Raw genomic sequence first — 27,885 nt, 5'->3', positions numbered from 1 at the left:
AGACATCATTACAGTAATGGAACACTTCTCCCTGGTCTTTTCTACAAACTTCCAACCTCAAATTAAACCTCAGCCCTAGCATCAGCCCTTCCTCACAAAGCTTCAGCTCACTTAGGACCTCTGAGTCTTAAAGTACTATCTTAAGGCTTCCACAGATGCCATTAATCTCTACTTCAGTACCGTGCCCACATGTGACAAGCACTGTACTTCATACAGATTTTTGCACCCTCTACATTTGGTGAACTGTTGCCTTCATGTTCTGCAAAAACAAAATAATTTAAGAAATACTACAACTTTAAAGCAGAAAATGCCCTGTCTGTTTCTTAATTATCTTACATTTTGTAGTCATCACAAGAGAAGAAATAATTTTAAATTTCTTAAATGTGCAGAATAACACTAACCATATAAATTAGCTAGCTGACAGTGATATCTGAAAGCAACTGTAAACACTTTTAAATGCTTTAAAACTAAACTCTAGTTATTCCAGTTAATATATCAGATCAAACTTTTCAACTGATATTGAAACAGCTATCACAGATTGACAAATTTTGTTTCCAAGCTATTTGCCATTAATTTGTCACTTCTCATAGTTCTTATTATCAGCTTTAAGATTTACAAGAAAAACAGTTCGCTACTGCCAGAGCATAACACAGGACCATCTTTCAGAGATACTGCAGGCTTCTCTCTTAGCAGAACCTAAAAAGCTGAAAATAACATAAAAATGAAACCCTGCAGTTCAATGCTACAACACCAACAGATCTACAGTAAGATTTCTTGGGTTTGTAGTTGTGGAATGTTTTTAAAGATTCAGTATTTCCACTGTTTTATCGAAGTCCTGACCAGCTGTGGAGGTACGAAGCCCACCCAGAAGGCCGTGAGGTACTCTCTTCTTCACCTGAAGGAAGAAGAAAAACATATTTTATATTCTGTTAGGCATTTATTATGTTACACATTGCATCATTCGGTTACATGACCTTGCCCCCACTCCTTGCCTTTATCCTTTTTCACATTCTGTCCTCAAGCTTCCTGAGAAAGGCACTCACTCTTGGGCTGACACAAATATGGGATAGTACCACCAAGTCTACTTTACTCTGGGTACTTGAGAATGTCTGAAAAAGGTAATTTATCACCATTCTCCAGGAAAATCCAATCAGTCTTCGTTAGAGGGCCAGAACAACATCAATATGCTATGAACTTGACTTACATCTTATTTTTCCAAATGCACAGCCTATCATGGAATGCAATACTTGAACACTTCCCCTTTTAATGTGATTTTGTTCCCAAGTTTTAAGTTCTTACACGTAATGTGTTGCTTACTGCTTATATTAATTCTAAGACAAACTATAGTTGCTAATGAAGTACAAGAAGTTACAGTTGCTGTCACTGAGAAATGACAAATAATACCTTAAAAAGCATTTTAAGGGAACAAATGCTCAGAGTATTTGAAGCAGAAACAGAACATTATGGCACACAGAAATCCTGTGTGCAACTTCTTGCAAATGCCTAACTCTTTTTATATCCTTCTCTAGTTCATTATTTCTTCAACAAAGAGTATACTTTAAGATATGTTTAAATGTATTATATTGAAACTAATATTATATCTGCAGTACTGCCTTGAGAAGACTACTTTAGTTATCTGTTTAGAATATCTGAAAAGAAAATAATTCAATTATATAAACCTCTATTTTGACATTTTTTTTAACTCTACTCAAAACATGAACACATTAATTTTTTCACCTTACCACTGTCTTCCTAAAATGTGAATGTTTCAGGAGACATTATATCTTATGTCAATTTTATAGTATTTGTTCTGTTTACTGAAAACTGAATAGTAACTTCTCAACAAAGAAAATGGTTTTATGACTAGTTCACTGGCATTATGATACTAAGTTTTTCTCAGATACCTACACAACAGACAGCACAGAACATCCTTTTCCTTTTTCACCTTTCCTCTTTTTTGTGACAGTATTTTGAACACCACCTACCTTGGGCAATTGCAACCAGCTTCCCCTTCTCCTCAGGGCTGAGCTGCAACATGGTGTCTATTACTGGGAGCAGCCGTTCCTTCTCACTTCCTGATTTCAGAAATATGAACTGCAATAGAACATTCTTCAAGTATTCCAGATTAGCCACAGACTTTTCTCTCTCTTGATTTCTTTCCAGTCTTCTTATTTCACTCTTAAGAAGCTGCAGATGAGGAAAAAAATATGTAATACTGCTTGCTTCATTAATGGGTAACTGAACAAAGGTCTTCTGAAGAGCTAAAAAATGAATTGCACAGCTTGCTTCAGAAAGAATAATGCGTATTTAGGAACATATTCAGGACAAAAATACAATGAAAATTATATATGCGATAATGTTATAAGAATTAACTTATTATTGACTAAAAATAATGGTTTTTGATAAAATTTGTGCAGTATAGAGATACAGTATCAGATAAAAGAGTAGCAACAGTTGAACAGTTAAATAATTCAGAAATCTGTTGATATTAATTTAAAAGCATTTTAGAAAAGAAAGCTTAGTACATTTAGAAATGCCTTCAGAAAAATCATCCATACATTAGCTCATGTGTCTTCTTTTAACTTAAGACAGACAAAATGGGTTACAGGAAGAGAAACCAGACAATACTTCCCTTGGGATTTACTGCTTGTATCTAAGTGAAAATAGTACAGACCCTTTACTAAACATTACATTTCCAAACTCTTGAGGGGGCTTTTTGCAGAAACTTTTACTCCACACTCCTCTCCCCATCCCCTCCCATGCCTACCCAACTAGAAACAGCGGTGAAAAAAACCCCAAAAACTGAAGCAGACTCTGGAAGCACTAATTAGACCTGTGGAATCAAAGCCCCTTCCAAATTAAGTTTTATATCACCAACATTTTATAGACTGTGATTTTCTGAAAGATATCTGGTCTAAGAAACAGATCATGGGAATTAGAGCTGTCCTCACATCTCCTGTGTGTCTGCTAACCTTTATTTGTTCCATTAGGATTGCATTGGTTGCTTCTGATTCACGAAGTAACTCATTCAAGTGATCAGCACTCTTAGTTGTTGTGTTTAGTTTCTGAATCAGTTCGTCCTTGGTGAGATCTGCTTGCCACTGAGATGGTTCTGCAATTCATTGGAAAAGAAAACTAAGAGAAGGAAAAAGCACTTCCATCTACTTCATACTAACTTAACATCACAACTTGGTTAATGTAGTTTCTTATGAAAGAATTCATGCAAAGTCAGAGTGCAGACTCAGCATTAACAGGCATCAATGCTGCTGCTACATGCTTATTTTCTGATCTACTTTTATTTATATATTAAAAGAGGACTGGCAAAACAGTTCTAGAGTACCTCAAGATACTTGGCTTTAACTTATTCCTTGTTTCCTACTCATAAATGGAGATTTTCAACAGTTATCCATGAAGTCTTCAGCAGACTTTTAAAACAGCATTATGTTACCATGTATTTTTCTGGTTTTTGGGGGCTACTAAATGAATAAAGTACTGTTTTAATAAGCCTAATTAAGATGAACAGAAATTTTATCCTTTCATTAATAGGGTTAAATCAGCACTTAATTGGCTCTATCAGAGACTCAGCCAAAATACAAAAACTTCTGTAACTATTCACTGACTTCCTCACCCAGTCTTCTCCCTTTAAAAGCTCAGAAATGTGAATCTTTAAATCACTAAAGCGTGTAGGAATGTCCTACTGTTAGGCCTTACTCAATGACAAAACCCCTACAAAAGTTCAGGACAGTGTAAACTCAGTGGCACTTGACTAGAGTTGTGTCTTGCAGCTAAAACCATGAAAACACAATGCTCTAAAATATGTTGAGTGTACAAACTTCTGCAACCTGTGTAGGCAAGCGCTGCTGAAAGCCATGTTCTACGTACCAGGCTTTGCTTCTGGTGAGTTCAGAAGTTGCTCCAAGGATTGAACATAGGTGCTGGCTGAGGACACAGACTCTGTGTCTGTTGTTTCCATCCCCTCTCCCTCTTCCCTAGCGACAGAGTGCACATCGAGGACAGGAAGGTCAGCGTTCCGCCGTTCTCTCAAGGTCTTTGTTGCTGGAGTTGAAACAGCTGGACCTGAAAGATACTTACTGATGTTCATTTCAGAGTAAAATTGGGAGGGCTATTTCCTAGGTGTGACTCAGATTGGGAGTGGTACATAAAATAGTCTTCAAAATGTAGGGAACGGTGAAGCAAAAAGAAAAAGCCAGATACACACATAACATTTATAAAGGTAAAATACAGCCTTTCACCTCCAAATGACCATTCCAATCAAAGTCTGGTCCTAAACCCAAACTTGATCGGCAACTTTCATTTCAGTGACTATGATACCTTCATGCACATCTCCCTGAAGATGTGTTTCAGCTATGGTAAGAGTAACAAATACCTTTAATGCAAAACAGATTTCACTTTTGTTTCAACCAGTCCTATGGGAAGTGTAAATTCTTCTGTTTTATTACTATCTGCATGACCCTTCTACTTCAGTAGTAACACGGCAACTTCTTAAACTGTTACTGCTGCTTGACAAATGTCCAATTACACCTTGATTAGTAACTTTACAGATACAAAAATAGCACTTGAGATTGAAGACAGTAAAATCTTAAACTGGAAGAAGGATCAAATAACAAGTATAATAAATAGCATGTATACAAATTAACAAACATTCTTTAAACAGCTTCCAATTACACTTTTCTTTAACTTTATACTTCATACTTGAGGCAGATGTCCAGCATGCTCCAAAACCTGAGACAACCTGTTCCTGAGATAAGAAGAACACCAAATATTTACAAAGTAATTTCCCTCCATCTGTCTGACAATGCAGATACTGTAGAACAGGTATCCATGATGCAGATTCTAGAACAGACTAGTTCCAGTTGGAAGTGATCTACAACAGGTATCTAGTCCAACTGCCTGACCACTTCAAGGCTGATCAAAATGTAAAACATTATCAAGGGCATTGTCAAAATGCCTCTTAGAACACTGACAGGTTTGGGCTATCAATCACTTCAATGGGAAGCCTGTTCCCGAGGATGACTACCCTCTCAGTAAGAAATATCATATCATCACATATCATCACATATCCTATCGTGATAGGATACCAGGGAGAAGAGTTCAGCACTTCCTTCCTCACTTCCCCCACTCAGGAGTCTGTAAGACAGTGATGAGGTTGCCCTCAGCCTGCTTTCCTCCAAACTGAACCAACCCAGAGTCCTCAGCTGCTCCTCATAGAACAGTCCTTCCAGCCCTTCCACCACCTTTGTTGCCCTCCTCTGGATGTATTCAAGGACATTAGGATTCTGAAGTGACAGTAAATAATAACAAAGATGCATTCCTGACTTCTTATTTGTGGACTGATTGTGATCTGCTGCAGGTTTTCCAGAAAAAGCTGCTGGTGGTTTTACAAAATCAAACACTGTAAGCACATTTTAGCTTCAGACAGAGGTACACAAATCTGTAACTAACCCACAAAAACCCGGTATTCTGCCTGAAGTTACCTCTAGTGCTTGGTTCGCTCTTGAGCTGGAAGAGCTGAGCTTCTACTCTAGAGAGCTGCTGCTGAAGTGTCTCCACTGTCTTCCTGTGCTCTTCCTGCAGGTTCCTGACCTGATCTCTGAAGTTGTTCCGGAGAGCTTCATTCTGTGCTGTCAGCTGACTCAATGCCTGGGCGTGCTCTGTTCTCATGACCATGTTCTCAGACTGTATCGTGCAGAGTCTGGAAACAGTGCATGCACAAACAGTAAGGCACAAGCAGCAAAACACTCTAAGTTTTACGTTTCAAAGTTTTTACAGTTTGAGGCAGTTTTCAATTTTCACGTGTATGATTATCTTAGAATGACTATGCATGCAACTTTTTTCATTTAAAGTACTATTTTTACAGGGAAAATCTGAGACTGAAAAAGTTACATGTTACTTATTATATGAATGCACTTCTATATAAATTTTATACATATATATAAACTCTTGACTTCTATTTCAGAACAAAAAATTGAGACATCTTTGGGTAAATAAATAAAGTCACAAGTAATTAAACAAATGCATTTATGGAAAAACTAAGCCCAGGACTTACCTTTATAAGCATACAGACTTAAACACAGCCAGAGTAGGAAAGACTAGTGTCTAGGTATAAAGGGAACTACTGTGAAATGGGTTGTTTCCAGAAAAATGCAGAACATAATTTGGTTGACTACAGTGAATCATTATGTAGCTATCAGGAACACATAAAACTGTACAAAGACAAGTGACAAGAAGTCAGCAGTTCCTAATATCAATCCATACTTACTAACTAATGCTTCATGTGAACTTCTTTGTACCCAAAATGGAGAAGACAATGATAGACTCTTTTTGAGGAGCTCAAGTATTAGGCACTCGTGATTTTACAAGAAGTGATACAGATTAAACAGATTCCTTCCATTTTGAAAGAAACAGCAAATTAAGCCTGTGACAAGCACAAACTTAAAATACAGTACTTTCTGTAAGAAAGGCACTTGGTGGACAAAACTGGGTATTTTGTCAGTGAACTTGTTTGGTTTGCATATAACTATCTTATTTTTTTTTTAATAGGAAACATCCAAAAAATTCAGTAGAGCAATAAAACACAAATGTGGTGCTGGGCATTAGACTTAAAAATAGTCAATGTGCTTAAAAAATGTTAAATTTTCAATCCGATAGTTAAGAGGTAGAAAGCTTGAAAAAATCTCAAATTCCCCAATCAACTACTATTTCATTGTCACTGTGGAAACTTCTCATGGCTTGTGAAAAATTGCAAACAATCCTTTTGAAAATTCCTTTAACTTTCTTAACAACATGCCCTTTCTTTGTGAAGTACAATTATAGGCTTCTACATGCTAAGATCCTAAAATTCAAATAAAATAAAATATTGATATCTATTCATCAGCAGATCATACTTTTCACGGAGTTCTGCTTCTTTTGCAACAGTCTCTTGCAGCATCTTATTGTGTCTTTCCAGCAGAGTGTCGTGTTCAGACTGCAGTGCCTGGAGTTCTGATGCATTCATCTGTGAATTATGCTGAGCATCTTGCAGCTTAACTTTAAGTTGATCTATCACCATTTCCAACTGTTCTCTGCATGTGGAAGAAAAAGGAATACACAACATGCATTTAAAATAATTACATTATTTCAGAACCTATGTGATATCCACAACATTTTGGACAGCTGATCCAATTTGCATATTCATTAATAAATCAACACAGCACTAAGACCAAAATAATCTTAGGATGTGGTTACAGCAGAAACAATCAGATCCTGTTTCAACACAGATACAAATAGGTTTGCTACATCCCATCTGAACTGCTGGGAATACAACTATTGGGGTAAGAAGCATGACTGACAGCACTTTTTACTTCAAGGAGGGACAAGACAAAAGGAAAATAATATATGGGATTCAAATGGGAGAAAAATTTCTTCCTGAAAGTGGTGAAGGGTTTTTTTGTTTGTTTAGTAAATGCACATCAGTTCAATAAGACCAAATACAGGGCACAAATCATTGGAGCAGATTTTGAGCAAATTGCAAAAGCAGTATCAGGCCCGTAACAGATAAACTCAGTTAGTTGAAAACAATTCAATATCAGAAAGAATGGGAAGAAAAAAATCTTAAGTAACACACATTCTTTTTTCACTGATTTCTGTGTTTATATATGCAGACACCTCCATTATCTCATGAACTGTGTATCTCACTAATCCTTAGAGTTGATACTTATAATTTCTTTGGGAACCATTTGTCATCTGTTTATTGCTTATCCAATTTGCTTCCAAGATGGTTCTCTTTCACAAAAAAATGTAACAATACCAGAAATTCTTAAAATTCTGCAAAAAGTAGAGACAAAGAAATGCAACTCCTACAGTTTGGTTGCTTCCAATGCAAGAGTGTTTCAAAACCCCCAAACCAACCCTAGACCCGAGTCCTCTAACAAGGCACAGGTCGCCCTCTGGTGGATTTTTGGTTGCAATTGCTGGTACCGACTGCAGGTCTGGGTCACAAACGAATCCTGACATTTCACATGAACGCCCAGTCTGTCACCAAGGGCAGCCATCAATGATTTATAAAAATAACTTGCAGAAACCGATTGACCTTTGCAGTGAGTTGAGACATTTTCTGAAGCGAATCTAAACTCACCTAGCTTATGACTGTACTCAAAGGACTTTCAGGGAACTTTTGGTAGTGTAACTCTTTTCTTCCAAGTCTTTCCTCACATGATATAACATACAGGATTTCATAAATCTGCTGGAAAGGACGACTGCATTGGTATCTAGAGCTAAACCACTCAACTCCTGAAAAAGTTCAAAGTGAGCAAAACTTCCTAAGACCTTACTTCACCTTCTTACTGTAATAATAGGTAATCCACACAAAAATAATGGTTAAAAAGATAAATCCAGCTATTAGAAACTAATATAGCACTACGACAGTAGAAACTGATAATTATTTCTCCTGTTCAGATAGGCAGTGCCACAGTCAGATTACAGATCAAGTAAAAATGTTAGTCTTACCTTTCTTGTTTGGCTCCTTCAGATTCTGTCCGAGCAGCAGATTTATTCTTTTGCTGCTTTAGAACATTGTGAACACGGACTTTGTAGCTCTCAAATTCAGATGTAACAGATGCTTGTTCAGCCTATCACACAGAAAACAAACCTGTAAGTTATACTATTGATTATTGCTCCCTTATTTCTCTATAATGAAATACACCTTACACTGAAAAAAATTAAAACCACCTGCTGCATTTCCTTCTTTAAAATAGATAATTAAAACAGTGACCACCATAACAGAAAATGTTTCTTTAGATTTTAACCGAGTATCCTATAATGTGAAGCTTGAGACACTGATTTTCAACATACCGGTATTAAAGAAAGAATACTTGAAAATTCAAAAACTGCATTCAACCAAGAGATTCACAAGCCAGAGTTTCTATGAACAGCCTTAAATGAAGGCAAACATGTCAGAAAATACTAGAAGAGGTAGAATTCTGTTTCTCTCCAATACTACTATAATTCTGTTTCCCTCCAATACTGTGATGTGCCATCAGGTTATGTATAATTCTGAGGAGTTAAGTCAGTCTTGCAGTGTTATTACCTAGCACAAGATATAATATTCTGGTTGACTGTACAGGTATTTGGTCTGTCTTTTCTTCTGAATTCATCTGTTGCCTGAGTTTCTGTGGACACAGAGAAAATTGCCTCACATCATAGTAGCTTCCTCCTTGACTGTACACTATACAGCAAAGATTATTGCCATCCTTCCAGTACTTACGTTGCATATTCCTCTAAAAAAAACCCAAACCACTAACACAGGCTTTCTTTCTTGAATCATAGGACAAGATCAATGGATTCATTAGTCACTTCCACTAACAGGTGGTAACTAAAATGGTAACTAAAATCCAAAGAGAAGAATTTTGGAAACTTCCCTTCAGCCAAACTGGTGGCTGAAATTCTACAGAACTGACTCTGATTAGCCACTGGTCCAGATTTTCAGAGTCTGTACATTTGCAGCCATTTTCTTTAAATTAATCCTTTGCTTTTCTTCATGTCAAACTGTGTGAATATTCCTAAGTCCTCACATACACAGCCTTAAATGTCAGCATGACTTCTATTTTCTACTATCTGCATTGGTGTCCACATTTCCTTTAGAGGGAATGTTCCTTTGCTAATAACCTTGTAAAAACATCTATTTTCCATATGTAGGGCATCTAAATAGGAAAGTTTATTTTCCAAGAGGTTCAAGCCATGCCAATATGGAAGATCTATAATCTTGCAGATTTCACAGCATCACAAAACAAGCCACAACAGACAGGTACTTCTTCATACCTAGGTATGAAGAATACATTCGTAAAACCATGATCCATGTGTACCAGCACAACTAAGGCAACCTCCTGTAGCAGCAATCAAAAAGTTTGTCCATTTCAGTGCAGCTCTTTAAAATGTAGAAATTATTTTGAGAGGCTGCATTCAGCTGTTGCTTACCTGCAGGATGCAGGCCTACCACAGAGTAGTGCAGTAAACTCCCTAAAGGTGGTTTGAACATAACAGTCCTACTATATTTTGAATCTGTTTGTCTCCAATGCAAACATTGCATTCCAGGACCATCAAACAGTGTTATATGAGAAAAAATCCCAGAAATATTAATAAACTTCAGCAACAGTGTCAGTTTTCCATGTAGTTCAGCAGCCAATTAAGAAGATACTCATATTTCAGCATATTAAAAGGTGCTTGCAAATGTATTTTCCACAGCTTTTGTTCTTTAAAGTGGTATCTGTGTTAATTGGTTTTATATGAAGCAAGTTATATTCCTTTTTTTGTTTGTGCTCTTTTCTTTTCCCTGAATCTATACTTTACTGATCATCTTAAATAAACCCTGGCTCCCCACTACTACAAGTTTTTCACTACTGGAAATAGAAGTATGCAAGTCCAGATATTTCACCCCAAGAGATACATTTCAACCAGGACAGTCTGGCTTGTCCTTTATACCACCACTCAATTACTGGGGTATTTCACAGTACTTGAAAGACAAAAAGAGAAAAGTGCAAAATCTGCGAAGTATTTTTGAAGAAGCAGAGTGTGCAAGTAATCTCCCCTTCTTAAGCTTCTAAGATTACTTCTTCCACTGGAATACCTGGGCTGCTCTGCACTCCTCTTGCAGGGTTGCAATTTTTTGCTGGCAAGCACTCATTGTACGCTGGTGCTGCTCCGAAGATGTTCGCAGCTGCTCCTGAGCTTTGTGCTTTTCTGATGTCAGTACAGCCACTTGAATCTGAAAAAGTCAGTTGAAAACTTCACCATCACAAAAACTTTTCTTACTTCTCCAAGGGAACATACTGAGAACCTAGGATTCAATTACAGTAATTCCTGCATAGAGCTGGTGAATACGAAATTAAAATCCAATAAAATAGAATAAAAAAATAGACATGGGTTACCATGTATTAATTTTTAAAAATTGGTGTTGTTTAACGAGAGAATTAAAGATAAAATTACAATGGTGGGGTGGCAGCATTTAAGAAAGCCAAACCCTCTCCCTTCCCTGCTTCTTTCATTACATTTCAATCTATTTCTACTCTATATACAGATGGACAACATTTAAAATTTTCGCTGGCAATGCCGTGCTTTTCTGTTTTTAAACTGAGCAATTTCCATTTTTAAAGAATCATTTTAAAATATATTCCAGTTAAAAGCTTCAAACTCCACAGTCCTCTCCTTTGGTGGAAAGGGAAAGAAGAAAAAGACAGGGTAAATCCCCCTAAAGAAAATCACAGGGAAAAGTATTAGGGGAAAGCAGCAAACAGACAAAACCCATTTAGGAAAAAGAGCCAGTAACCTGGAAGTAAAAATAGCACCTCTTTATTCTTCAGCTTATATCCCATGTGCCCAGTACAAGTCACACCTTTACTACTTAAATGAGAAAACTCGTACTAACAAAAAAGTGAAGTTTCTTGCCTTATAGGCTTCCACTTGCTGTTGACTGGCTTCCAGTTCCCCTTTCAATGATGCCTGCAACATTAGATGGTCATTTTCCTGCAAGATAAAAATGACTTGGATATTAAAAAAACCTCCACCTCAGCAATCTAAAAATTCAGATACCAGCTGTTTTTTAAAATCCAGTTTAAAAATAGCATACACAGTCATTAGCATATGGACTTACAGCTTGTTTTGAATCAGCCAGTTCTTTTTTGGTTTTCACCAGGAGTTGTTTTATCTTGGCATTTCTTTCCTCATCCTGTTGCATAGTTGACTGAAGTGACTCTAATGCAGAAAACAACGATTATATGCAAAGGAAACTTCCCCTCTTTTATTTCCTTAAAATTGCTGGAAAATACTTAAACAAATTCTAACAGATTCCTTAAGAGCTGCAAACAAGTAGCTTAGAGTAACTTTAGTATCCTTTTCCTAAGTTATCACAAAGATCTTAAAATAAGTGAAATGTTTTTTAAGATTTACACTTAAGCATAGGAAGAAATGGAATTTTTAACCATATGGTAATCAGTAAAGCTTTATGAGTGAGGTATATCAGAAAGAAAACCCTTGTCAGTCACCAATATTTAGAACTTATGAGTAACTTAATCAGGTAAGAAACACATTATGTCAGACAGGCAAATTGGCTTTTAAGTGCTGTACACTGGATTAAGTGATTGATAACGTAGTAAATGTTCCTCTAAGACAAAACTGCTTTCCTAATGCAACAGTTTAGTACTCCCTGCAAAGCTTACCCTCACTTGCTGACTTGAGAAGTTGTTTCTGAGTTGTATTTTTTATCACTGCTAACTATACCATAGTGACTCCTGCTGTTTATAGTTTACTCACTTATTTCTTCCTGTAGGGTCTCTTGTTTCTGTTTCTGAATCCCTGTTTCTTGCTCAAGATCTTCTATTCTGCTGTCTTTATCAGTAATCTTTTGATTAAGTTCTTTTACTAGCCTTTCATAATCAGCTATTTCCATATCCATCAGTGTACTCTTTTGAGCATCCTGTAAGGAACACAAAACAACGTTAGAGCTTACAATTTGCCTTGGCTGCTAAGACTTTTGTAATTCTGTAAAAAACTATACTGCCCATCAGACAAAGATTTTGTCTCTATCCATATCCATTTGGTTTCCATATCCTCAGTAAATAATCTGTTTTCAAACAGGAATCAAAAGCTTTGAAAAACCTATTGCTAGTTTTATCAGTAGCTATTTTATATGTATTAGTTTCTGTCATCTTTAGTCCTTACAACCAGGGCAACTTCTTAAAATTGCACTGTACATGTACTCCAGACATCTGAACCCTACTCCTATTTCTACTCATGAAAGGCTACATAACCTAAGCTAAACAAACAAAAAATAAAACCAAAACCAATCCCAAAAGTGCATTTCAGCTCTCCAAGCACACAACCAGGGGCAAAAGCCCCCCCATCCTCCTTTTTGCAAACCTCTGGCTTTAAAATCCTCAGAACAGAAAGGGAGGCATTCAACACATCCAGATGGGCCAAAATCTTCAGTAGTTCATTAAGCACTAACATGGACAGCAACTCTACCTTTCTGGCCAGCTCTAGTTCTTGTATAGTTTTCTGCAGATGTTTCTTTTCCTTCTGAAGTTGCATCTGAAGCTCCTCCATTTCTCGGAGAGTACCACTATGTTCCTGAAATTTAAGTAATTGTCAATTATGCAGTGCAATTTCAAAATAGATGCCAGTATCTTTCTACACTTACACACACACACACACTCTTGCATTGTACAAAGACAGTTGACTCCTTTTTAGGAAACCACTGTAAATCAGAGAAAACCCAACAACACTATAAAATGGTTTTCACATTCTGTATAACTACCCCTAAACTGAACTGACAGCCTTGCAAAGTTCTTTCAATGAACAGACCAAGTTTTCAAAAAAGTCAAGTAACACAGAGGGAAAGTGTGGAACCGCATCTACAAAAACACAGTTTACAAAGGTCTAACAGAAATCACATCCACTGAAAGTAATGCTGCAGCCCATTCACTATGAAGTACTACCTTTGTTTTCTGTTCTCTTAGAAGCTTTTCAGCTTCCAGTTCTTTGTCAGCCTTTGCTTTGGCTCTTTGTATCTCCAGAATCTGAGTCTCCAGCAGCTTGGCATTATTTTGCAGTGTTTCAACACGAGCCAGGAGGTCTTCATTAGCAGAGCGTAACTGATCATGCTGAAATCAGCACAATGGAATGATAAAAAACATAAGCTGAATTTATGTGCCATGTTAACAGATAAAATATTTTCTATGTTTCAAAAAAAAAATACCCAACACTGATTTCTATCCAAGTCCCTTACAAACAACACTCCTACAGATGAGTCTTGTCCAGCTTAATTATTTTAAATCAGATTAATAACAGGCGAAATTAAAGCCATTAGCACACTTTGGTAATTTTGTTCAGGTAATTTGCCCAGCTTTCTGTAAAATGGCAAGAATCAAAAGAAATCTGAAAAAAATACGCAAAAATTTATGCTTTCTGCATTATCACCTTCCCCTTGCAACAACACAGTATTTCCATACTTATTGCCACACTCAAATATAGCTGCTATATTTATAAACAAGTAATCATACTTTTAACTCCTAAAAAAGGCTGAACTGCAAGCTTTGACTGAACCACCAAGTCATCCATCAGTACAGTGTAAGAACTCTGCTGCATCAGACATACTTTTGCAATGACTTTAACAGATTAAATTTTGACATCTTCAATGATGTAACCTAGTCTTTATTTTGCCTATTAAGAATGAAGTATAAGTGAAAGATGTCAACTACCTAGAAAGTATTTTATTTACAAATTCTTTATAACAAACTTGAAAAATGCAATGCCTGCACAATCAGCAGAATATATACTGTTATTTCTAATTTCTTCCTATGCTATTGACTATTGGCTTGTGTTTGTAAGGAAACAGTGGCCTAGGTGGATCTTTGGTGTATGGGGCCTGGGAGTTTTAATCCTAAATACCAAACCCATTGTAGCTAGCTTTGCAAAAATGTGTCTCACAGCCCCTTAATTACCATCTTAGACTCCTATGAATGCCACTATAGTACTCTACAATGCATTTTGAAGTCTCATCCTTGTGAAAAGTGCAAAATCTATAATTCATGTAGTATATTTAAACACTCTGATGATTAAACAAAAAATAAAAAAACCCCAAAACCACATTTTGGTTAAGAAATAGGAGAAAAAATGTCTCAGTTAAAGGTTACTGCACTTCATGAGAAGTGTAGGTGTGCAGTCAGAGTCTGCTGCAGTTTGACACTTGCAGCAGAGCTGTAGGTCCAAAATCAAGCCAGAGATAATCTGTTCTTTTCTGTAAATTGACCTGGGATAAATTAAACTCTTTCTGTTGACAAACTCAGACATTCTAGATATATTTATCTTAGTCACGGCCCAGGTAAGATATTAGAAAAGAAACAAACAAACCACTCTGAATTTCAAGTCATTATTCAAAACACAACCTAAGTTATGAAGCTATAGTAACAATCACACAATTAAAACTTGCACCCAATAGGCAAAACTAATTTTTATGGTACTTATCAAAAGATCAGACCCACACACAGAACTGACCTGCTCGGATGACACCTGCAGCTGTCTTGTGAGGTCATCTATCTGACGTTCAAGATTATTTGCTCTGCCTTTTTCAGAATCCAGCTGTTCTCCTTGCTTGTCGTATTCCATCAGAAGATTCTTAACACACACAAACACAAAGGCATAATTTTTTATAATATGTATTGCATAAGCACATTGTATACCTCTGAGGTCTGCTTACCTAGTATTTCATTATATGAGCTGCATCATCAGAAATATCAGAATGAAATTAAAGCTATCATTCCATTAAAGGCTCTGGGAGAAACTCCTTTCAGTTTATGACATTCTAGAATAATTCAGGTTGGGAGACTTGCAGACCTGAGCTCAGCAGGCGTCACCCTCCTGCTTAAAGTACGGTCAGCAGTGAGATGAGACCAGGTTGCTCAGAGCTTTGTTCAATCAGGTCTTTCCAAGGCTTGCCTCCAAGAATGGAGATGGCTACTCTGCTGGGCAACCTACTCCAAAGCTCGACCATTCTCATAGCAGAAAAATGTTTATCCATGTATCCACTTGGAATGTCTCCTTTCAGTTGAGGACTACTGCCTTATCTTGCACCACCATCAATAACCTGACTCTTTCTTTCATAATGTCGTAGGTACCGGAGGACTCCTATTAGGCTCCTTTGAAGTTTTCTCCAGGCTGAGCAACTTCTCATCGCTTATTCCAGTCCATTGACCAACTCGGTCATCCCTCCACCAAAATCACTTGAAGTTATCAATGTCTTTCTTGTATTTGGGGGGAGAAGGAGGGACAAGACTGGACGCAATATTCTCAATGATGCCACAGAATCATTTAGATGAGAAATGACCTTTAAGATCATTGAATCCAACTGTAAACCCAACACTGCCAAATCCATCACTAACACACACCCTTAAGTGCCATGTTTACTTTATATACTTGTATATAAAATGCTTGCTGTGTTTACTTATAATGCTAGGGATGGTGATTCCATTGCTTCCCTGTTCTAATGCTCAAGCACCCTTCTCATAAAGAAATTGATCCTAATATCCAATCTGAACCTCCCCTGGCAGAACTTAAGGCCATTTCCCTCTGTCCTATCTTGTTGCTTGAGAGAAAACACTGATCCCCACCTGAGTACACCCTCCTTTCAGAGAGTGATAAAGCCTCCCCTGAGCCTCCTTTTCTCCAGACTACAGAACCTCAGTTCCCACAGCTTTTCCTCCTAAGTCTTGCAGTAACAGCTTTCTCTTGGGGAAGCAATGCTGACTAGTCACCTGCTTCTGCTTCATGTACCCAGAGAATTGCTCCAAGACTTGCTCCCAGGGAATTACAAGTTTGTCTCCATCATTAAAGGATTTTCAAACTGATCTTAAATTTTATGTACTTCGCAGAATTCACAGGGATTTATGTTTTGCCTAGCAACACATTGCTTGGTATCTATGATGCTAGATTCAAAAGGTTTAAAAATAGCATTCCAGTAGAAGGGAAGAGTCTCATTTTCTTCTGACAGCAGCTGAATGGTTCCCTTAAGAGAACCTTACATTCTTGATTCTGGTATCCAGCTGCACTGACACAATTTCTTTTGCCAAACATAGTTGTGCAAGTAAATAGCAATGTATATCTAGGCTAGGCTTCAAATCCAAAGCTTACCGTCTTTTGTGAATGCAGCATTATTCTTACCTTATAGCTCTCAGCTCCTTGAATTACATCTTTCATTGAAGCAGACAACTGATCTTTTTCTGATCGAACCAACTCCAACTCCTCCTTAAGAGTCTGCATCTTATTAAAAAGAAGTGTGTGTCATTAAAACAAAGCCCCTCCATGCAGAATCTTCTTCATATTAGGGAGTAGTCAAGGTACCTCTTTTCGGCTGGCATCTAATTCTTTCTTTGCTTTCACAGCAACCACTTTAATTTTACTTAGCTTGTCTCCTTTTTCGGCAGATTCTTTTTCGAGCATCCCTAAGATAAATACATAAGAAAATTAAAAATTACACCTTTCCATTTCTTCCCAAGAAGGGAAATGAAATTAAATTCAATTAGAACACCGACATCAGCATGACTTTAAAACCAAACAAAATATAAAGCAGGGGGAGATGTTCAAGTGTTTCATTCAGTTACGCATCTAATTTGAAGCTAAAACATCCAGACACAGAGAAAGCTTAGGGGCAATCTTTTCCTGGACAATCTTTCCCCATTTCAGAAGCTTCCATCACAGTTAAGAGCCATATTCCTGTCTACTTCTATACAAATTTAACAACTCAGAAGCATTTTCCTGCTAATGTGTTGGGATAACTGCAATAAAGCAGTAGTTTTGGCAGTGTTGCTTCCCTTTCCTTCTGGTAGCCTCAGGGATTCTTACTGGTATATTTTCCACATTTAAAAAACAAAGATTAAATCCACTACACTGTTTATAGACAGATGTACAGAGGGAGAAAAAGCCTTAAAAAGTATCAAATCATATCCAACATACAATTGCTATCAACATTTTAAATCCCCAGTGGAAGGAATGATGTAGGAAGATGCATTAATATCTACTTCCCCATCTTCCTCGACTTGTGGAAATACAGGACAATCATTCAAAGAAAGAAAAAGGAACAATCCAAAGAAGCCAAACCATTTCTATAAAAGAAAAAAGTGAGAAAGATACCAATTTTTTCTTGAAGCTCTGCTACTGAAGACTGTTGATCGGTTTTCTCAGTCATTGTCTCCATTAAATTCTGTATTATAAACAAAGACATAAGAAGTATTACAAAAATTTCTTTGTGGTACCTGTTTTGTCCCTAACAAGCCACCAGAAGTTTTAGCTACAGCTAGAAGTGTCTATGTTCTTACTACCAGGAAAGCCTTTATGAGCAACTTTGTAACAGCTTCATAATAGCCTTGTGAAAGTTAGGTTGAAAGCAGAACATTCCAATCTTTTAAGAGATGCTTTCCATCCTGTCCAAGGACAAAAAAGGGGAGACATCCTCATTCTGTAGCTGTCAGCTTTACATAATCAGCAGTTCCCAAGACCTGAAGCTAACTAATGCAGATCAAGCAGTTTTGTTTGAGATGGAACCACAGAAAGTTAGAGGTGAAAGATTACCAGGTCAGTTACTCCATCTAGTCAATTGATTGCTTCAAGGGATATTGAAAGAAAGAAAGGTTCAAGTACAAGCAACTTTTGTGAAAAAAGGATTATGATTGGTTTTGTTTAATTTTTTTTCCTGGGGGAAAGAAGGGAATTCTGAGGTGCTAGAAAACTCAGAAATATGTGCTTTCTAGAAGGGAGACTCACTTTCAGGCCAAGAAAAAAAACAACAAAAGAAAAGAGAGAATTGAAAGTATTTTTTGAACCTTAATTCTGAAGACTTTAGAGGTTTAGTCTTTATACTTCAATAACAAAATATAACCTTTAGAGAACTCAGTTCGTCTTTCACATTTCTAAGCTCAGTTTCCTTTTGTTCCAGAATGAAATTTAAGTCGTCTTGTTTTTCAGATCCTTTTTGCTGTTCTTGTATTTGACTTTCATAAAGAGCAAGTTTTTGACTGATCTCTTCAGTATTAGCTAAAAGCTCTTGATTTTCAATCCTTGTTTTTTCACTGGCATTCCTCAGCTCCTCGATATCACGTTGAAGCGCTTCTTTTTCAGACAACACCCCTTCCAGTTCTTCTCTCAAGAGATTTTTTTCTTTTTCAAAATCCTGAATCAGAGATCTATGTTCTCTATGTTGAGCTGCATTTTCTTCCTGTAATCTCTCAACTTCTTGCTGCAAACTAATTACTTCCTCCTCCTTTTGCAGAGCACGGCACTGCTCTTCTTTAATTTTTGACAAGCATTCATTTGCAATTTTTAACAAGTTAAGAGAATCATGTTCTTCATTAGAATCTGAAATGCTGAACCCCACTTGCTCAAGTAGGTGGTACAGCTGAGTTCTTACAAGGGATGTGTGTACTTGTTCATTTTCAAGTAATGTTGATATATGCTCTTTTTCTGCAGTGATCATTTGTAGTTTCTTTTCTAAGTTTTCAGACTGTTCTTTTAATACTAAACAACTATCTTTCTCAGATGTAGTCTTTCCCAGCTCTTCACTTAATTCACCTTTTTCCTGAATGTGTTTCTTATTTTCCTCACGAAGAGTGTACACCTCAGATGAAAGCTGCTCTTTATCACGCACCAGAGATTCAATCTGTTTTTCTAGCTGCTCTAGCATTTGAGCATTTTCACCCTTTGAAGTTAAAGCTTCATTCAGTCTCTCTGTTAATTCCTCTACCTTTTGCTTCAGGTCATTACTGCACTGGTTAGCAACATCTACTTCTTGCTGAAGTTCCTGAATTTTAACTTGTTCTTGCTTGCACGTTTCCTGAAGGGCTTCTCTCTCTTCACCCAAGCATTTTACATCATTTAAAATATCCCTGTTTTGATCAGTAAGAGCAATGATCTTCTCTTCCAGTTCTCTTACAGTAATGTCCTTTTGGTCAATGGAGCTTATCATTGTGCTATTGTCTTCCTGAAGACTATCAATTTTACATTTAAGTTCTTCTATCTCTAACTGATTAGATGACAGTTTTTCCTGGAGGCGATTTACAGTTTCAAGAAGAACATCCTTTTCATTGAAAGCAGCCCGGAGTTTCTGTTGCAGTTGACTGACATCAGAAGCTTGCTGTTGTTTCATTGACTCAAACTCCTGGCTGATCTTTCCAGCCGATTCACCTAGCTCAGCCTGTAGAGTTTCCATTGTTTCTCTCAGGCTGTTGTAATTGGACACTGCTTCCTCTTTCTCCTGAGTTAGCTTTTCAAGCTGTTCTCTAAGTTCCTGCATTTCAAAAACTAACGCCATCTGTTCTTTTTCAGAACCAGATAATAAAGTTTCATTTAGTTCAGAAATTTCTCTCTCGTGTTGATCTTTCAGAGTCTGAATCTCTAATTTGTGCTCTTTTGCAGCAGTTTCATAGTGCTGTTCTGCTGCTTGAAGCTCCAATTTTAGTTTTTCAATTACACAGCAGTAATCTTCTTTAGTAAGCTGCAATTCATTTATTTTGAAGTCCAAGTCTTCCCGCTCATGAAAGTACTCATCCTTCATACGATGGATTTCCTCTTCCAGTTTTATCTTGACATTGCTCATATAAGTTAACTCATCTTTTAAAATACTATGTTGGGACTGGAGTTCCTCTAAACTTTGTTCCAGGTACCTAATTTTTTCTTCCATTTTTGCTTCTACACAAGGTTCTTCTCGTGTATCTGCAACATCTATCTTGTTTTCTAAATTTTTATTTAAGACTTCTCTCAGCTGCTCCAAGTCATATTCACGCTGGTCAGTCTGAGCACACATTTCATCCTTGGCATTTTTCTCTGCCAAATCATGCTGTAACTGATTTATTTGATTTTGCTTTTCTTCATTTTCTTTAGATGATACTTCAATCTGATGCATTAGTTCTGACACCTCTTCCTGATGGGCAATTTTTAAGTTTTTAAGTTCTTCATTCAGATTTTTTATTTCATTATGGTAACACTGAGAGTTGCTTTTAATAGTTTCGTGCAGATTTGTCACTTCTTTGTTTTTGTCTTCATTCACAGCTTCCAACTGCTTGTTCAGACACAAAAGCTGCTCCTCATAAGTAGATTTAATTCTTTGGACATCATCTTGTAATCTTTTAACTTCTTTTTGACTATCATTGTAACATTCAACCTGTTCCACCAGTTCCATTTGTTTCTTCACTTGTTTATCTAATTCCATCTTCAGCTTTTTTAAATCCTCATTGTGCTTGCATTGTGCATTTGCTAATTCACCCTTCAGAGCTTTTATTTCTTCCAGAGAGTCAATTCCTGATTGTTCCAGTTGCTTCTGTAATTCTTCTGTTTTAGCCACTGCAGCCTAAGCAAACAAGCAAATTATTAAATACTGGTAATTTAGCACACAGAATTTCCAAGTGAACTGTTTACAATAATGAATTAGAAAACGCAGTAGTACTCGGTTTTAAAAACTGCTATAGTCTTTAAATATCTAACTGTATTAAGGACAACTCAATTCAGAAGACACTGCACAGAGTACAAGAACATTTGCAAAATAAGAAAGGAAAACTAAGTCCTAAATCATGTTTACCTGCATAATTTCACAACATGGTCACGACAGAGTTCAGCTTTAGCAACTATTCTGATAATGTATTAAAGATCAGATTACTTTTAAAGCATTAAATTCAGGTATCTGGAATATAACAATGTCCATCAATTGCAAGCAATTCAGTCTTCACTTTATTATTAACTGAGATTATTGATATAATACAGATGCCTTGGCTGACAGGCTCCTTCTTATGAATATCTGAAGGTAAACCTCATATGAATATCTAAAGGTTTACCTCATAAAGGTAAACCTGTGCTCCCATGGAAAGACAGAGCTGATTGACTGAAGTCTGTGTAGGCTTTTAAAGCACAGACTGAATTCTTCTCGCAGCTGTGGAACTAGACAGTGTATGTAAGAATTTTTTATTTATTACTACGAACTAGCGGGTACAGCGAAAATATGTTTTAATATATAAAGCCTTTATATTGTTTTAGATTTTTTAAAGAGATAGAACACAGGTAAGTGAAGAGAAAGATTAAAATTAGATACACAAGAAGCAAATCTAGAAAATAAATATAATTCTAAAATATTTCAGTAATGTTCTGTGGCTCATTTCAGTACCTCTGCTTCTTGCTTTATTTGAATATTTTCCTTTTTCAGGACTATGCACTGCTGCTGACTTTCAGCTTTTTCCAGAAGCACAACATCCAGCCTTTCTGTGAGAGCCTAATATTAAATGAGAGAGATCATTGAAAGAAAAGTTTCTTAACAATGGAAACAGTGATTTCTGAAAAATATAGGAACTCACATATTGATTATGACCCTTTTTGTCAAATAAACACATCAGTCTGGTTTTAAAAATTGCTTTCAGCCCAAATACAACTGATATAAAATAGGTAGACTAAAACAATGATGTTGGGTTCCTTTTAAATTTGTACTTGTGATCAGATAAATTTTTATTACCAGGTGGTGGTGGTGAAGTTCCCTTTCTGTAGAAATCTCCATCCAAATTATTCAAAACGATTCTCTGAGAAATTCCTCCTTACTACCAATTTTCACTTTCATATACTATGACCCTTATCCTGAGAAAGACAGATCCTAAAAGTATTTCTTGTGACTTGTTATTTTAATTATGTGTTTCTAATCTTATGAAATGATTGTCTCAGAATTTTTCTAAATGGCTGGAGTCTTTCTGCAATGGTCACTCCAAAATAAACAAAAACTGGTTTAACCAGCCACACAAGGAAAAGTCTTGCTGTGGGGACATTCATAGTCATAGAATAGTTTGGGTGGGTGGGGACCTTTAAAGGCCACCTGGTCCAACCCCCCTGCAGTGAGCAGGGACATCTCCAACTCCATCAGGTTGCTCAACCTGATCTTGAATATTTCCAGGGGTGGGGAATCTACCACCTCTCTGAGCAACCTTTTCCAATGTTTCAACACCCTCTGTTAAAAAAAAAACCCCTTATATCTAATCTAAATCAACCTTCTTTTAGTTTAAAACCATTACTCCTCATTCTATTGCAGCAGGCCCTGCTGAAAAGTTTGTCCACATCTTATAAGCCCCCTTCAAGTACTGAAGTGCTGTGATAAGTTCTGCCTGGGAAGTGTACTACTCTGTATTCCTCACAGAACCAAGGGTGTTTGCTGGCAAGTGGAGTAAGGACATAGGGGAGAAAGAAAAAAAAATGTTTTAGGAAGTGTCTTGGATTCCTGCAGGTTGATTCCATTCAATTTGAATAATGGTTTTCAAGCTATTTACTATTTATCAAATTATTTCTGTGAATTTATTTCAGCTAACTTTACGTAATACAATAGAAACCCATTCCATATTCCTACCTGAATAATATCATCAGCTCCAGCAGTAGATGCTTTAGATCTGAGTTCTTCAATTTCTTTCTCCAGTTCTTAAAATGTAAAGAAATTTCACAGCATGAATTGATTCTGCATCACAGTAGCAAATTTCTAGTAAAGCCCGTGCCTGACAACACTTCTATCAAATCAGAAACGTCTTTTACTTCATCAATTTTTGTTTGTTATCGATTGACAGACAGGACTAATGGAAAGAGAACAAATATTCAGCACTACTTCTCCAGTCCTGACACCGAGCATGGTTTCCTGAGGAAGCAAAACTTCCTTGCTTATGTAGAGGGACAGCAGATAGAAATTCTTCCGATGATCATCTTACCTTCTATTTCATGGTCAATTTAAATCAGAGGAAAGATACTCAGTAGATACTTTCTACTGTTTTTCTAAAAATAGGCATCAAGAGAAAGAACAAGATCTTATGAATAACCACACTGAGGAAAGCCTGATATAGCCTATCTCTGTATCCTTATTGTTTCAGTGGGCAGCTACCAGCAGTCAGCAAAACTGTCAGTCCAAACAAAGGGAAGTGACACCAACCCAAGTGATGGGCCACTGGAGGAAAAGGGACAGCAGAGTGGAGAAGGACGGCACATGAGAGCACAAATTTACAGGCACTTTTAGGCGTTAAGCATAAAATTTTGTTTGGTATATTTTACCATTTTTGTTAAAAGCAACAAATGATCAAATACAAAGTAGCGAACTATCTTAAAGAAGCCATTGTACTCTACAACCAACAATACTCTACTAATTATGCAAAAAAAATCAGACATTCCTTCTCCCATTTGCTTCCTGAAAAGCAACCTGCACCAATATGGGGAACAGACAATGACAAATCCCACTTCAACTTTTATACAAGCTACACTATTCAGTCATGCCATACTGTCAGACCAAAATTAATTTAATACCTGACAAAAGCAATGCTTCTTTTCTTGTCTTTCTTAATCAAATACTTCAGTCCTTATCCTCCCACCATAAATACCATAATTGAAGAAAAATAAAGTGTAGTATTTTTGCCTAGAATTTAAATCTACCTATCAAAAACACAGTGTGATATTTGAAAAGGTCAGGTAGTGCCAAGCATTAAGGCAGAAATTGCACTGTCCAGTAAGATACCTGCACATCTTGACTTCACTTTCTGTATAAGCATCATCTGCTTTTTTGCAAACTTGATGAGGTCTTCTTTGGGCAATGTGTCCAGCTGTAAAAAAAATATGTATCAGAGAAACCAGTTTCCTCTAACCCAGAGGGAACTAGAAACAAGGCATTTTAGCATCTGACTCCCAAGAAACTGAATTTAGGACTAGAAATTCTTACCATACATTTGCGAGAAGAATAACATTTCAAAGAACAGTTCAAGTTACTGATGTTCTGTTATCCAATTCTTTTATTTCAATTACAGTAACAGAAACTAGTCCTCATTCTGTACTTTTCCAAAACAATTCTGGAGCACACAATTGGCAGCATCAGTTAGGAAAACTCAGTTAGGAAGGATTACAATTCAGTAATAAAATTTGAACAAAATTTTGAAAATAGCATGCTGACCTAACATTGTCATTGTTTACATTTACTTCCAACGTATGCAAAGATGTCTGTGTCCATTATGAAACAGACTGCTACTACTGGACGCTATTAATAATTTATCAAATATAACAGGAAGTGAACATACCAAAAAGAGATTTTTTTTCTCATGGTTTCCAAAACACTTTATCTTAATGTTTATAAGTTAATTTTTCCTGTCTAGAAGAAATGTTAAAAATATCTTTGTCTTCCTATTAGTCACAGCTTGCATGCTAAGCTGTAACCTTGGAACTACAGATACCCAAATAAATTCGGTTTGTGAGGACTGATTACCTTTGATTTGCCTGATCCTGGTGTGCCAGAAGACGCCACCATCTCCTGCCCAGCATCTTGAACCTACAACAAAACAAAATACAATCTGCAGTAATGAACTTTTTAGTGTAAGACTACCAAAAGAACTAACTGAAAGTCTTCAAAGAGAGACTAACTAAATATAGTGAAAGAACAAGAAAAGAATTAAAGTAAAATTTTAAAACAACATATATTTCTAGGATTAGTCAGAAACATGATGGAAAATGATCTACTGTGATTATCAAAACAGCAGAATAGAAAGCTCCCAGTGTCCAAACCAGTATGATCTTATGATTCCATTGCTGAATGGACATCTAGGGCTGATACAGTATTGCAAATTAATTTTATTTACAAGCAGTTCCAAAAGCATGACTCACTACCTTGTTCTCAAAAGAGTCATTAAAAAAAAAAAAAAAGGCAAGAAAACCAAAAGCAAAAAACCCCCAAACTAACAAAGCAAAAAAAAAAAAAACCAACCCCAAAACCCAACAAAAAGACCCAAAACAAAAAGCAACAAAAAACAAACAAAACCCCCACAAAAACAAAAAAACAAATACAAAAAAACACCTTGTAGAGGAGTTGCAGTTAAATCAAACCTTAGGAACTTTTGAACCACGTAAGTTCCTAATCTTTTTTTGTCTCCTTCTTAAACACACTGGTTTATCACTACAATTGTTAGCCTATCAAACATATTCCAAAAGATTCGGCAAAGTCAGGGCTCATTTGGACAAATTATAACCCCTCTCTTGTTTTTTTAAAAACACTCTAGTTCCCACTAGGATTGCTGGCCTGACAAACATATCTGAAAAGGCTCTGCAAATTCTGGGCTCCCTATCCCTAAAATACATGCAAAATGCCTTCAGTACTGTAAACTTGCACAGATCTAATCTGGGAGACTGTTGCTTTGCAGTGTTTATATGGGATATGCTTATGTATAATCAGGAACACAAAGAAATGTATGCAGCCACGATGCTGCGAAGGAAAAGGGAACAGACGCTTCCAATATATCAGGAATGGCATTTCCAAGCCTTGACCTTTACCCTGCTTTTTTCTTCATGCTATCATATGTGCATGGGTATAAAAGTAAAGTGGTGTATATATAAATATTTGTACTTTTATATATATATATAGATGTTTGTGTGTGTGTATGTACGTATGTATACACACACACCTTCACTTTTATTTTGCTACTCTCTTCATTCTGCCAAAAAAAACAAACCCTTAGAGGAGAAACTAAGGAAGAATGAAACTGGATCTGAACACTATGAGAATGAACAATCACTAATAATTTAGACGGAACAGGTCTTACAGATAGTAAAAAGCATCATCTTTAGAAATATGAGTTCAAGTACTGATCAAGGACAAAGGCAGTTACAGTCATCTATGTAACACATATGCTAAGTGTTTGGGTTTTATCTTTAAGATGGCAAAAGCAAACTTACTAGAAAAAATGTGTTACACAGCATTAGGGGAAAAAAAAGCTATAAAGTTTCAGATTTTCTAAGCATGTAAAACTTGCCAACATTTACACTCCTAATATTTTAGCCCTCGGACAGCACAATGAATTTTAACAAACTGCATATACTGTTCAGAAAATGACAGCTCACCACTCTCCATAACCCAGCAAGGTCAAATGAATTTTCCTCTCACAATACTTTTACTCCTTTAAGCCAATACATACAGAGGCAGAGTGACATGCTGTGTAAAACAACAGTTTTGCTTTTCTGGTAACAGAAACCAAAGGCAACTCATGTAGAAGGCTTCACCCACTTGAATTAGTTGAAAAATGAGGAAGATGAGCTACCAAAAAACCCTGAACTTTTCATTGATTAGTTGCATCCAAGCTGTGAGCCAGCAGCTACTAAGTACAGTTTTAAACCCAACACAATCCTACATAGTCCTCCATTCTGAAATCTGGATGCTTCCATAGTTTACTGATATGTACATACATACGTTCTTTTTTTAGACTTTATTTCAAGCCTACTTTACCCAATACACTATGCCACACATCAAGACAGTCTATGTATTTTAACTGCTATGTATCCTTTACTTTTGCAATAGCTTAACATACTCTTAGACAGCCTAACCAGTGCATAAATGCAGTACGTTAGCCTTTGCTGTGAACTGTGGCAGTAATGGCCACCACAAATAGCAACTTTCTGAGCAATGTGCAACTATAAGACATCACCAACCTTAAGTGTACCAAGTCACATCAAAACTCATTTTGAATTGTTAATGGCTTCAACCAACAGTGGCATTGAACCTCTAGTAGAATGTGGCAGAGCACATTCTAATAGACACTGCCAGGACAGTTAATTTAATGTGTGAACTTAAAACTCTTCAATGTTGCCTTTGGCTTTGCCTAGGTGTTTATGAAAGCTATGCTAGGCAGAGACACTTCAGTGGTTTTATTTGCTTGTGTTGGTAGGTGTTCCACAGCTGACGTACTGTTAACACATCGGGTCACCTCAGTGGAATAGGAACCCTTGTCCGCCCGTGGGTGCTTTCACACAGCACCCACTCGCCGCCCCGGCCGTGTGTCACCTGAGTGTCGCTCCCCTCGAGCCAGCACTGCCTGCTGGGGCACGTCCCCACCTTCTAGGCAGGAGGGGCACTAAAAAAGCCCCTTGTAGGCTGCACCGGCGCTCGCATTTCCGCAGGGCAGCGGCAGAGGCAGCGGCCGGGCCCCCCTTGCCACCGCCGCCGTCCCTCACGGCTGCCGCCCGCCGGGGCTGCGCCAGGCGCGGGGGCTGCCAGGCGGCGGCCAAGGGAAGGGACAGAACCCGCGCAGTGGGAGGGGCTGGGCCGCGCCTTCCCCGCTCCCCGTGCCGCCTGCCAAGGTCACCACCCCCGCCCAAGCACCAGCCCCCGCCGCGGTGCCCCCGAGAGCTCCGGGCCCCTCTCCCCCCGCCGCGTTACCTCCATGGCGGGGCCGGCCGGCTGCAGGGGCGGGGAGAGCGCGGCGCCACAGCCGCTGCCAGCGCCGCTACATCCTCCCCGAGCCGCTTCCGCCTCCGTCATCCCGGCTCGCCGGGCTCGGCCTGTCCGTCACCGAGCGCCGCCCCGGGCGCCGGGCG

At 37.5% G+C, this 27,885-nt stretch overlaps 1 protein-coding gene across 2 annotated transcripts; it reads right to left on the bottom strand.

Moving 5' to 3' along the window:
* Window positions 1–562: 562 nt before the first annotated feature.
* GCC2 (GRIP and coiled-coil domain containing 2) lies at window positions 563–27,885 on the bottom strand. 2 transcript variants are annotated; one of them, XM_063392680.1, is made up of 23 exons: window positions 27,728–27,884; window positions 24,791–24,853; window positions 24,053–24,137; window positions 22,910–22,977; window positions 21,692–21,796; window positions 18,422–20,884; window positions 17,677–17,746; window positions 16,888–16,988; window positions 16,708–16,806; window positions 15,046–15,165; window positions 13,488–13,652; window positions 13,015–13,119; window positions 12,304–12,466; window positions 11,645–11,745; window positions 11,440–11,517; window positions 10,622–10,759; window positions 8,506–8,627; window positions 6,906–7,082; window positions 5,496–5,713; window positions 3,883–4,077; window positions 2,973–3,112; window positions 1,986–2,187; window positions 563–895 (listed from the first exon to the last, which is right to left on the bottom strand). In XM_063392680.1, exons 1-23 carry the CDS (start codon window positions 27,827–27,829, stop codon window positions 825–827), a joined length of 5,151 nt encoding a protein of 1,716 aa, XP_063248750.1. In that variant the 5' UTR covers window positions 27,830–27,884; the 3' UTR covers window positions 563–824. The 2 variants fall into 2 exon arrangements, with proteins under 2 accessions (XP_063248750.1, XP_063248751.1); XM_063392681.1 differs by lacking the exons at window positions 563–895; window positions 1,986–2,187; window positions 2,973–3,112; ... (1 more) ...; window positions 5,496–5,713; window positions 6,906–7,082 and adding an exon at window positions 8,135–8,239 and having other exon boundaries at window positions 27,728–27,885.

The sequence above is a fragment of the Prinia subflava genome, chromosome 3, assembly GCF_021018805.1.
Source record: "Prinia subflava isolate CZ2003 ecotype Zambia chromosome 3, Cam_Psub_1.2, whole genome shotgun sequence".
NCBI lineage: Eukaryota > Metazoa > Chordata > Aves > Passeriformes > Cisticolidae > Prinia > Prinia subflava.
The sequence above is the reverse complement of the archived record's forward strand: the minus strand, read 5'-3'. Positions and strand labels throughout refer to the sequence as shown.